Source organism: Callospermophilus lateralis, chromosome 4 (assembly GCF_048772815.1).
Source record: "Callospermophilus lateralis isolate mCalLat2 chromosome 4, mCalLat2.hap1, whole genome shotgun sequence".
Lineage (NCBI taxonomy): Eukaryota > Metazoa > Chordata > Mammalia > Rodentia > Sciuridae > Callospermophilus > Callospermophilus lateralis.
In genome coordinates this window covers 123,304,879-123,318,328 of record NC_135308.1, presented here as the reverse complement: position 1 = coordinate 123,318,328, position 13,450 = coordinate 123,304,879, and the positions used below count along the sequence as shown (strand labels likewise).

The window sequence follows — 13,450 nt, the reverse complement described above, 5'->3', positions numbered from 1 at the left end:
AGCCTGGTTTTGTTAAGAAAAAGGACTTTGAAATGTGTTCAATTTTGATTTGAATTCTGACTCCCTGGGTTCCTTAAGCTGTATCAGCTTGCGCAATTTCTAAACTTTAAGCAATTGTTTATTGCTTAAAAAGAAAATAAGCAAGTCTAACTGAAAAAGTATTATAAAGCTCAGAGGGGGAGAAAAATGGGGTAAAGCACCTATCACTGTGGACAGGATATAACAGGCAGGTGGCAACCAGAAGTCACTGATGCACAGTATTCAACCTCTCTTAGTAATAGACGCTGATACTGAATAGTCGAGAGATCATTGATTTTCACCACAGCAGTCTCCCTTATCTGTGGTCTCACTTTCTGCAGTTTCAGCTACACATGGTTAACTGTAGTCAAAAAATATTGCCATAGTACAATAAGAAATTAACTTATTTTGAGAGAGCAAGAAAGACCACTTTTATATACTTTAATTAAAATATATTATTTTAATTGTTCTATTTTATTACTAGTTTTTGTTGATCTCTTACTATGTCTAATTTATAAATTAAATTTAATCATAGGAATCTACATTTAAGAAAAAATAGTATATATAGAATTCAGGACTATTAATGATTTCAGACATCTACTGAGGGTCTTAGAAGGTATCCCCCATGGATAAGGGGGACTACTGTACTGATAATATATATCATATTAATACATGTTAAAGTAAATATATAATTTCAAAGTGTGTACATATATAAATTAATGCATCAATTTTGAGATCAAGCTATATGTCATTAAAACTCTTAAGTAAAAACAGCCTCTATATCCTTTCACAGTTTATAGTTAAAAATGAAGACACCCAACTTGGTTACTTTGAGACCAGTGCTCTTCTAAATAAGAAAACATTCACAGCAAAAGATAATCCAACTTTTTAAATAATACTAGTTATAAAACTTGAAAGCAATTCCATATCAGACCCTTCATAAAACATGACTGAGTACTATAGCAATTTCTTTAAAAGGCTCTTCACTCCTTAAATAGTTAACTACTATTGCTCCCCTCTCTACCATCCATGGTATACATGGCCAATCTAACATGGTAAACTTTCCATTAAATCTAAAACTTGTCCTCAAAATTATTCTCAGCAAGTAACTTCAGGCAAGTGTCATCAGTCAATACAGGTTGACTATGTACTGGATCTAACTGGCTATCCCTGGTTCAAACCATGAGGTGTAGATATTTACACCATTTTTAAATTGTCAAGAGCCTACTATTTAGAGTTTAATTTTAAAATAGAAAAAAAAAGAAAACATCTTAAAGATAAATTGTACACTTATCAAGAGTCACCCTAGAAATAGCACTGGGTGCTATATACCAGCCCTTGTTAAGTCACTTATCTACCTGAGCTTGATTTTAACTAGTAGAAAGAAAATAGTTTCTAAGCCTTCCTCACAAAACTGTCAAAATGATAAAATGAGATAATATATGGGAAATAAGTTTTAACTATAAATATTTACACAAATATAAGATTGAAGATGAATGCAAGTTAAAACAAATTGTCCCATTCTTGTAAAATTTCTTAAAAGAAAAACTAGATCCAGTAGGTTAAGTGATTTGTCCAAAGACATACAGGCAATTAGCACAAACTTGAATCTAGAACTCGCATGTTCTGTGTCTAATGAAAAGCTAATTACATTTCAAAAACAGTAAAATTAACTCTTAGCCATAATTTATAAATGTTTTAATTCAACTGTAGGTAACAAAGGATCTTCTTTCCACATTTGCCAGAATCACAGTAATATTTTTCCAATTATTTTCTGCTGATAGTGATACCATTTTTCCTTAATGAAATGTCAGTACCTTTTAGTTAAAAAGCACCCATTTGCAATTTTGTCTTCCTGTGCTTTTATCTTACAGAACACTTGTGAATCTTATCTTTCAACATATTAATTAAAACATCTACTGATCTTGGTATTTCTCTCCTGGGACTATTTAAAAAATACCCATGGAATTTTATATATGAGGAAAAGGGTTCCCTTTTAACAGTCAAGTATCTGAGAACTACAATTCCAACTGTTGAACAATTAGATATTGTCTGCTAGGTGTGAGTTTTTTACTATGCTAGTTACTTGATAGAATTTTTTTAAAGATCCAACCATCTCTGTCCTTAAAGTCCTCACAATCTAACTGAAAAAAAAAAAACCTAAGTGAGTCTCTGTGTATACATAAATACATGTAAAGTCAACTAACAATATTAGGAAAGAGTTCTTTAAGAGTTCAACAGAGAGGTTATAATTAGAATATGTTAGACTTTAAGCAAAAATCAAAGATTTGACAGTAAGTAATTAATGGGTAGGAATTTATTAGATGTAGAAGATCTAAATACCTCTAGGCTAATGAGAAATTAATAAACCAAATATTTGTGCAGAGGAAACATCGTGCAGTCTCTTTTTGCCTTACTTACTAAGTAAATATGTTAGGGAAGGTAGCAATTTAAATCACTGATCCTCAGGGTTGAAAAGAACTATCAAGATCATCTAGTGACATTTTCTGCAATTAATATTCTTAATGAATTCATACACACAGTATATATCTATGCACAGAGGGCTACCATATATTCTGATAATGTCTAAATGAGGAAATACCAATTTCACAGTCTGGCACCTGAGGACGATTGCAATTGAATTTTAATTCAGTATTTAGAAAAAATCAAAAGGAGTCCCTTGGTAAATAAAAGCAGTTGGACTAGATTACATTTTAAAGTCTTTTCCAAGCTCAAGATTTTATAGCTAGACAAAAATGAGAACTAAAATATTCCCTAAATTTGATGAGGTTCTTTTAAAATGTGAAATTACACTACTGATAAATAGATTTGTACTGCAAGTTCTATAATGCATTTGCTTCTCGTTCATTTCTGAGTGTTCAATACTGGAGAGAAAAGGTCAATTTACATGCTTCCTTCCTGCAAGAAGTTTATACTCTAATAAAGTAAATTAAGCCTACACTTAAACAGGTATTATACTAAAAGTCATAAAAAAGAAGGTAAATGCATGAACAAATCACATTCTCCTTAGGCAGGGTCCCTGTACCTTTGCACTACTGACATCTTAGGCTGGATAATCATGTGCTGATTGGGTGGAGGGGTGGGCAGGATGTTGTCCTGTGCACTGTAGAATGCTTAGCAGTATCCCTGGGCTCTGCCACTAGATGCCGGTAGCATCCCCTCTCTACAGTTCAGGTGACCAAAACTATGTATAGACACTGCAAATGTCTGCTGGGGGTAAAACTGCCCCACTTCAGAACCACTGGCCCAAAGAACTCAAAGAGGGGCCTATAAAGAAGGAAGGGTAAGAATTGGTCTTGAAACTTGGGTAGAAGTTTAAAGGTCAAAATGGATAGAGAAATGAGGGGGTCAGGTAGCACAGAAATAAACCTTATTTTTTTTCTCCCTGTGGTATTATAAATGGAACCTAGGAACGGCATACTATTACTGAGCTACAATTCCAGTCCTATTTTATTTATTTATTTATTTATTTAATTAATTATTTTTGAGCCAGGGTCTCCCTAAATTACCCAGGTGGGTCTCAAACTTGCAATCCTGCCTCAACCTCCCAAACTTCTAGGATTACAGACATGTACCATAATGCCTGGCTTAGCAATAAATCTTTAAAATAGCCTTGATACACATATTAACTTAGTTCTCTGGCAGCTGTCTTGCAGATTCTGGTTATTTCATATCTCAGTATCCATCTCTAACACCTCTCTCACCCTGATACACTCCTTTTTAACAAAGAGAGCCAGTTTCAAGCCAGTGCCCTCAACAGGTGACAGTGCCTGTATGATTTCAAAAATATAATTTCATCTCTACTGCATATATTTTATGATTGCCTTCAACTGGTCGAAGTGAGACTTCTTCAATGAATACTGTCATTAAAAACATCAAAGAGGCCTTTAGAAAAGGTGGTTTTAAAAAGAAAATAATGATTTTTGGTGCCTGAGTGAATATGAGGTAAGTTTGAGGTAGTAGCAGCACACCAGGTATAAGAAATAAAAAATTAAAAGTTGAAAACATTTTAATCAATAGTATGGGTATAAAATATATGTATACGTACATATGTAAATACAACAAAAAGTAAAACAAAGCAGAAGATAATGGGGACAAGTATTTTGTTGTCTGCTTTTCTATTGCTTTCTTAACCCAAACTGTTTTTTTTTTTTATCTTTGTATATATCCTGTTATTACAATTAAAAAAATACCTCTTCCAAAAGTGACACTCTGGAAGTATCACTCCAAGATGTCACTTTAGCATAACTAAGAAAATGTGAATAACATAGATGTCTTGTAATTCTTTTCTATCTAAAATAAATTACCTGATTTCCTTAACAACTTGTCCATTTGACATTTTGGTTGATCTAAGGAGGGCTTGAAGCACTGTGCTGCCTCTGAAGGATACAGAGAATTGATTTCTTCTTATTTCTGCGGAAGTTCACTAGGCAAGCTACTGGTGTCAAGTCATTATGATAACATTCAGCAGAAGTAATGCATTAAAGTTGGTTGATATTGCCAACAAATTACAGTATGTGATACAAAACAATTTCTGCTCCATTATTTTGTTTGCCTTTTTATAACAGTGAAATATACAGAGGAAACAAACATTTGCATAACACTTTTAGTATTCAGATTGATTCATGGCTTTCCACCAATGACAAGAGAGCCTCACAAATGGCATGAAGCATCAGAAAGGTTTCCATTTTGGCCACATCTATGCATACCTCAAGTAGAGCACAGAGGAAAAAGCATGATCTTTGAACTTCTAAGGCAAGTGCAATTTGCCTAGTTTAAGACTGGTCATATAAACTCCTAAGATGTAAAGAAAAGTTCCCATGGACCATTCAACTGACTGCAGTCAATGGACTGTTACAGTCAAGGAAGGTACACATGTCCCATTGAGAGTGAATCAAGTTACAAGGTCATGGAAGTTACACATCGCATTTAAAGCTAAGGTTGTTAATCAAAATGCAAATTGTTGCTCAATGACGAAACATTTTAAGTCAAAATGGGTCCTTGTTTAGACTGTGTATTTTTATGTACTTCAATGAGTCATTAAACCTCTGCCATTTCAGAAGAGAAGTACTCCTGCTGAATATTCAATGCTATAAGCAAACGTGTAGTCTATTTTTTAAATAACCATTCTAGTAAACTAAAAACATAATGCAATAATGCCAGCAATATGTATGTAGGAAGTGGTGCGTATGTGAATAATCGTGTTATAAAAACAGAGCACAATATTCATAATTGTTTTCCCATTTATGTAGTTCTAAATACTCTTATCAAAAATGAGTATAGAGTACTGGGTCACCATTGATGAAGAGTATAATAATGCACTAAAATCACCTTCCCAGGCCATAATATTATGTTTTCATAAGGATGAATAAAAACTAGTGTCTGAGATTCATTTGCTTTATTTTGGAAAGAGGCAAAGTACTATGTGAGTATAAAGCACTTCCACTGTCAAAACTCACATGAAGTCTTGGAAGCCATACCTAATGACTGGCATCCTTTCGCTTGGTACTGGGGTTTTTCTGCTTGTTCTACTGGCACTGTCCTGAACCTTCAGTTGCTGGTTCCTGCTGTTCTCACTGCTAATGGACAGCAGTGACATAATCAGAAAGCTGAGAGTTTCTTTTGTTTCCCCTGTCTTTCTGCTCCCTCGGTTCTTTCCATCTCACAGGGTTTGAGTCATGCTTGGGGTTTCTCTAGCTAGGAAATCCCACTGCCTATCCTCTTCCTCTCCTTGTAGTGGCAGGGATCTGCCTGTTCCTCCTTCTCCCTCTCTGAACTCCGCTTAGGAGGCAACAGCTAAAGGAATAAATATAGTGCACATTTTGACAGAGTACAACCAATGGTCTTACACTATCTTGTAGCAGCACAAATAGCAGATCTCCAGGCATGGAAATAACATAATATTTAATACCCACAGAAGTGCTTCCTAATTGTTACTGCTCTCGGGGCTTTGTTACCCAGGCCATCCTCACAACAACTCTATGAAACAGAGTATCATTATCCCCATTTTCCAGACAAGGACACTAGACATAGAACAAACAGGAAATTGGCCAAGGTCATAAAGCAAATAAGTGGCAGAGTTAGGGCATAAAGCCAAGGAGTCTGGTTGCAGATCTTCTGCTTAGGAGGAAGAGAAGAAACACACTAAACACACGAACAGACAGTCTCTCTCTCTCTCTCTCTCTCTCTCTCTCTCTCTCTCTCTTTTCCATCTAGCAAGTCAACCAAAAAAAGCTAGAATCGATTCTTAAAAGAATAATTATATAAAGATAAAAAATGATCTTTTTTTGATTTGGGCATTTAGGAGGAAAGTTCTAGACAATTAAATTAAAACTTCATCCTGTAAGTCAGTCCAGGTATGCACAGGGAGAACTCCACTCCCACCATCCCTGCACAACAGATGCAGAAGACCTTAAAGGTCAGGCCCACCTGGGCATTTAGACGACTAGAGGCCCTTCAACCTACTCAGCTCCAAGAAACACACACTCTTATTCAACCCCCATAGCCCCACTGCCACCATTCAGCTGCGCCTGTTGAGAATCATCTCATATTGTCCAGGAAAATGGAAGAGCAGGAGTATTTTTCATATTTGAATTTCCCCAAATTCCACCTAACAAAATTCTAACTTTGAGAGACAGCCTCTCCTCTCTAGGTAGGATGGCTTAGGACTTTGAGAATCTCTGGGGGAGCCTGACCACTATCACAGATCTGGAAGGATGTAAAGAGCAAGCAAAGAGCAAGCAAAGAATTAAGAGAACAATGATAATAGTGTCATATGATGATGACGATGACAATGGTGGTAACGGTGATTATTATTGCTTCAGGGTGGAGCATGAACGTGAGAGTGAAGGAGATGCCCTTCCTTACGGACTATAAAGTGTATTTTAAAGATAAATTGTTTATTTCTTGCTGTTTTTTTTTATCACTCTTGGAAGTCATTCTTGAAGAGATGAGTCCTTATTCTTACACTCAGATTGACCACCCTCAAAAAGACCACCCCCCTGCTCTACTGTCTCAGGTCTGCCCACTTATAGAGTGGCAAGAATGAGTTTAAACAAATACGTTGTGTGAACCACAAACCAAACAAATGCTGGGAAAGCCAGCATCATGCCCATCTTTGTTTGAAAGAGATCCAGAGCAAACAGGATCTGGTTGCACTGAAGAGATAAAAGCACAGCAAACTCATTTAACTCTTTCAGAGAGGCTTTATGTTGTATTACTATCCAGGGTGATCAAATCAGATGATAATACAGAAAAACATAGTAAAAAAATACCAGTTGTACCAATTGTATGAATTCTCCTCCCTGAGTGAGTCATGATTAAAGGGTCAAAGTTTTATGAAATATGTGCTGTGTGTAACTCACACACACACACACACACACACACATACACACACACACACACACATATACATTCACATACATACATATATATATGTATATGTATGAGATTTGGTTTCTTGGTGGCCTTTTGAATTGCTACCAAAATCCAGCACTGGACTCAGTTTAGCCACACGGTTGTGTGTGCCTGACAGGAAAACAATGACCTAAATCCATCAAGGAATCACATAAAACCTTTTTTGCAGAAACAAATGGTTCTCAAGATTTTTTAGTTCACAGCCCTCTACAGAAGGGCAAAGAGCATCACACTCCCACTTGCTCTTGTAAAACTATCTGCTTGCCAAAGTGAATGGGAAAAATGAGGCTGCTCTAAACATCAAAATCATGTGGTAGTTCTCTTGCTTTTATTATATATCATAATATTAATTCATTCCAGAAAAACCACAAAGCATCAAACCATCCACACTAATATCACAAAAGAGCCAAGTATCTACCCAGAGTGCTTTGCCACAAGATTTTTGGCAAAACGGTGGTCCCAAGTCTTTTGGAGAACCACAATTATTATTCTTCCATTTTACTCAAGAGATCATGGTTTCTCTCCAAACACTTGTTTATAGAAAAAGAACATCTATTTTTATTCTGACTTCTCTCATTTTGGCATGTTAGAGACCCAATCAAAGTTTGTCAAAGAAAAACAGTCTCCCGTTTGAAAGTGAATAAAATGTTCATTTACTTTGGGTAAATTTTCTCTTTCAATCCGGCCATCTGGATCTAAATTAAGGTACCCTACTTTGAACATGGGTGTGCTCACCATCTGGTTACCCACAAGCAACAATTACTTCAGGTAAATGAACATACTGCCTAATTCTAAGCAAGCTTATTCTCCTATAAGAGGCTATGGCATAAATATACAGCCCCTTCTATCTGCCTGCAGCATACCTACTTGAGAAAAAACTGGATGTGTTCTGCCTAATGAAGACAATTTATTGCTTGTGTGTAAATATTTCAATCTTAAGAGAATTTATTCATTTTCAATATTCAACAAGTGACAAATTTTACATCTTAGCTGAACGAGTGGAGGATTTGCCTGAAGTTGGGGGATCTTGGGGTTCAGTGGAAAGCTTGTCTTCTAACCTTTGAAGAATCAGGTGCCTCTAACATCTGGTAGGGGATAAAACCTTCCACAGGTCAAAGGTACATAGCACACAAGAGGGTCTAACCTTCCTCCCTCACCAAAATTCTCTCTGATCTTTGAGGAGTAACATGAACAATAAAACTGATAGAATATCAATGAGTTATTATCTCCACAGAGGCAAAGTAAAGTGGACTGAGTTCTAATATTGCACTTTAAAGTCTTTCAAGTTGCTCAATGCTCCCTTTGGCAAATTAAATATTTGTTTTCGTTACAGAAATTATCCTATAATTAAATTGGCAAAAATGTCTAAAGATCAAGATATTCAGTCATTAATCAAATGAAAATTCACAGTTTGCATCTGTGTCCTTTTAGAATGTTGGTTTCTAGAAAGTTGGTTTTAAAATGCCAATTTACATTGCATTTTGAGGTCAAAATCACCACCAATAACAGTCCAGCTCTGGCTGAGTTCCTGATATTCCTCTGCTTAAAATTGCTCCAAGTATCCATAGCAACTACAACAAAAGTTTATATGGAATGTTGACATAATTGTGAAATGGTTTATTAGATTTCTCTTGCTTTATCAACTCTTGTAGAAACAGCCAAGAAATTATCAGATTCATTCTGGTATTGAAGTGGAGGGGGAAAGTGGTGCAAAACCTTATCTCTAAGATGCTGGTTAGAAATAAAATCATCCTGGGATCTCCCAAACATTGAATCCTGTCCTGTATTTTTACTGAGATGCAGAGTTTAGCCACACATGCATTATGCTAAACTTACAACCAAGTTATTTACATCTTTGGGGAAAACTCAAAAAGAGAGTTTGAATACAAACATGCACTAGGGGTTCAAGAAATCAGTTACTGGTCAAGCTGAAACATCTGGTATTTTCAAGAGTCCTCTTAATTTGAAAGCACTGACCAAATCAAGCTCAGTTCTGCCAAATATATTTTGGCATGGCATGGCTCAAAAAAATCAGGATTTGGGGGAGTATTAATTTCACCACAGCAAGATATTTCAGTAATTAAATGCAATGTCTCACTATTGACATTTTGACATGACAGGCTTGTTTCTAAACATAACGGGCAAATTTGCCTTCTATCCCTTTCCCACATATTTGATATAATCGTGAGTTTAGAAATACTTTTAATCTGTATTCTTTAGAACATGCTGAAGAAAGTGGTGGAAGGGGATCTAAATTATCCATATCTGATCTTAGAAGTTAGATAGTGAATAATTTATACTTAATAATTTGTGCTTACACTTTTAGGTGAACTACTAAAGCACTGGGTATTTTATTCATTATATGAGGTTACTTTATAACACCATATAAATAACAAAACTTTTGTGTACTTCCATTACACACTGAAATTTTCCCAGCTTCTACACAATAACTTCTGAGTTTCCAAATACTATGAGCCTGGTCCAAGACTCAGAAAACCAAAATTCGAGTCCTAGCTCTCTAACAATAAATCTGATGACCTCAGGGTGCCCTGGGCTGCTCTGAGCTCTAGTTTCCTGCAGTTGTGAGACTCACCTGAGATCCTCTGGGGAAGCTCTGTCCCATTACTTACTAATGCCAAACTTCCCCAGCCTCTGAAGCTGATGATTTCATTTTAAGTTTACTTGAGTTGCTCATCTGCCCTACAGTCAATTAATGGAAGTTATTTTAAATGCAGTGGTTTAGAGAAAAAAAGCAAGAATCACTTATTCAACAGGAGCAATAGCACATCATTCACGCTATATCCCAGGCACAGGGCTAAGCACTTTTCAACGCATTGGCTCATTGATATCTGCACCAGTCCCACATAAGGAGTGTTGTTGTTGTTGTTATTCCCAAATAAGAATTAATGATAAGGACTCTGAATCCAAACCATCTGGCTCTAAATCCCTGCTTTGTTAGGAGCTCTGTAATCTGAGTGAGTTTTGGGACTTTTCTGTGCCTCCATTTCCCACCTGTAACATAAGTAGTGCTATAATTGCATCTATCCCATAGAGTCCTAGCAGGATTGAGTTCACAAACCATGGGTAATAAGCTCTAGAGGTAGCCAGTCATTGGCAATTGGTGAGCTAAATACTTTCCTCAACTCTTCAACACAGCTAGACTGTGAAGATTGAAACCCAGTTCTATTGACTTGGAAATCAGAGAGCTCTAAACAAGTGGTGAAAAGCACCTCAGCCTCTCAAAAATTGAAATATATATATACATACATATATATATAAAATACTACCCAAATCTAAACTACAGCAAAGGCACTCACTAACAAGGCATTTGAGACTGACCCACTAATGTTCCCTTCCTTCATTGTAGTTGTTTCCAGAGGCAGCGACTCAAAAAGACAGGAGTTGCCCAGCATAACTGGAGAGCTCTCAGTGCCTGCGAGGTCACTACTCTCTGATTTTGGCCACTGCAACTTCTCCCCTACCCCCGCCCCCTCAGTCGGTCCCTGGGAATGGCTCTTGCCGCTCTGATTCTTTAATGCCATTTTGGAAAACTTTATATAGCCTAAGCCTATCTCTTCTCTCTGCCTGCCCTGGGTTTAACAGTCAGGGGAGGTGGGCGTGTTAAGAGGGGATTGTGCTACCGCTGAGTCTTTGGAGATCAGTATTTTCCCTGACAGTAACTTGGCAAGGTTTTGATGTCACTCTGGCATTGCTCAGTTACAAACTACCCTTTAGAAAAAGACGCACGCCCAGCTGGCTAAATAACTTTGACCTGAAGAGGGAAGGTCCCGGCTAGAGGGGGCATTAATTTTTATATACAAGCAAGTTTATGGGGTGGGCAGCAGTTTGAGACCAGGTATCAGGAGATTCCCACGGTTCTGGGTGACAGTCCTACCTCGCCTTCTCTTCCTTCCCCCACCCCTGGTTTCCTGGGTTTGGGAAGCCAGCCGGGTGCCTGAAGTCGCCGGCCGCCCAGCGGTTTGAGCCGCCTGGCGGGGTGGGGCAGCGCGGGGCACCGCCTCCCTCCGTACCTTCTCTCCCCGTGGAGCACGTAGGAGCTGCGGAAGAAGCCCAGAAGCTCGTTCTCTATCAAGGCATTGTAGATAATCTTTAGGTTGTAATTCCTCTGCGCGTCCAGGGTCCTATTCAGCACCACCACCAAGACCTGGGTTTGAGGGTAGAGAAAAAAGCCCGCCACCGGGACAGCCCCGCCAGCCCGGTCCTCGGCTATTTGCACCTTCTCCACCGCCACTCGGGAAGCGTGCAACACGACGTAGCGGGTGGCGTTCAGGCACGCGATCTCCACGTTGACCTCCCCGGAGAAGGTGAAGTTCTCCATGAAGGCGGTGAGCATCAAATTGTAGTGCAGCGGCTTGAGATGGCCGGATAGGCGCAACTGTGTCCAAGGCTGCCACTGCTCCCGCTCCTCCTCCGACGGCGGCTGGGCAGAAGGGGTTCCCGGGATGCCCACCCCGCCGGTCTCCGGCTGCGAGGAGTCCCCGCCCGCTTGGTGGTTGCGCCGGGCTGATCCCGGGAGGCTAGCGTTGCCACCGCGCTCGGGGAAGCCCGCGGGGCCACCGTCGGCACCTGGCGCGGCGCTTGCCCCACACTCCTCGAAGCGCAGGCTGAGGAGCACCGCAAGCATAGTGACCGCGAGTAGTGCCACTATGGACACCGCAAAAGCCAGCACGAGCCGCTTGTGCACCGCGATGTGGCGCTCGGTGGTGCGGGGTCGCACTCCCACCGAGTCAGCCCACGGGTCCGAGAGCCCTCTGTTGCCTCCCCGGAGCGCGCTGTCGTCTTCTCCCATGGTGGCTGCGAAGGGTGAGCTGCTCTTCTTGGCCCCCTCCTCCTCCTCCTTCTTCTTCTTCCTCTTCTTTTTCTTCTTCTTCTTTTTCTTCTCCTCCTCTTGCTCCCCCCGCTCGCCGTCCAGGGCCATCACACCGCCTCCTCCTCTTCCCCCGCCCCCTCCGGCACCCCCCGCGGGCGGGCCACCCGGGCCACCGCCAGTGCAGTCATCAGAGAGCGCACCCCGACCGCGGGCGCGACGCCGGCTGGGACCCTGGGGATGCTGGCTGGGGTTCTTTTAAGACGGGCTCTGGCCGCAGGCGACGGCAGCCTCAGCGTCCCCCATCAGCCCCGCCTCTCTTCGGACACCAGCGGCCGAGGCGTGGGGCGACTAGCTCTGAGGCGCGCCCAACTTGGAAAGCGTCTTTCTCACCCAGCGCGCGCTACTTCTCGGGCGATCACCCGGCGCCTGGGCACATGCTGCCCCCGCCCCTGTGCGCCTGCGGTTCCCAGCACTCCTCCCCTGCGCCGCGCTCTCGCCCAGTTTTCCGCGGGAGCTCTCCAACCGGCCCTCGGCTGGAGAACGGGGAGCGCTGGGGAGAGCGAGGGTGTAGGGAGCGAAGTTAGGGCTTCCGCTTTCTCCCCCCACTCCAGCGGCGGCGTTCAGTCCTCTGGGTGGGATGTGCTCGCAGTGGCAGTGAAGGCTGCAGCAGCAAGAGAGGCACCCGAGCCATACACCCTGCAGCCCGAGAGGAGAGGAGAGGATGGCCGAGAGTGATGGAGGGAAAGACTGGAGTGAACCAGCCGGAGGAAGTCCCAGGGCCGCGTAGCTCTGCCGGGGATCTGCCCTGGAGAAGCCTTCTCCTCCACCCTGGACACTTTAAGCAGCCGCGGCGGCAAACGGCGTGAGGTTGCAGACCGGACAGCCAACCTCCCAGGTTCCGATGCTGCTCTGCTCTCCGGAGATGACAAGTGAGGAAGAAGTGTCCGGCCAGGCCATCCACTTCAGGTAGATGAAGGTTTGCTCCATATCCCCGGGGGAAGTGCCGAAGTGCGTGTGTGCGAGCGCGTGTGCATGTGTGTGCGCGTGTGTGCGTGTGTACACAGGCTCCGAGTCTAGATTACCAGGGCTACTCGAGCTGCATTCAGGGACTGAAACTCCAGAGAAAGGCACGAAGGAGAGAGCGAGAGAGCGCGAGGAGGCAGG

General features: G+C 41.2%; 1 protein-coding gene across 1 annotated transcript in view; it reads right to left on the bottom strand.

The window, feature by feature from the left end:
* The window catches only part of Trhde (thyrotropin releasing hormone degrading enzyme), a 382,015-nt gene extending 369,621 nt beyond the window's left edge, over positions 1-12,394 (bottom strand). The window contains exon 1 of the mRNA XM_076853121.1: positions 11,487-12,394. Coding sequence (XP_076709236.1) covers positions 11,487-12,394 — 908 coding nt within the window. The remainder of the gene's footprint in view (positions 1-11,486) is intronic.
* Positions 12,395-13,450: the final 1,056 nt, after the last annotated feature.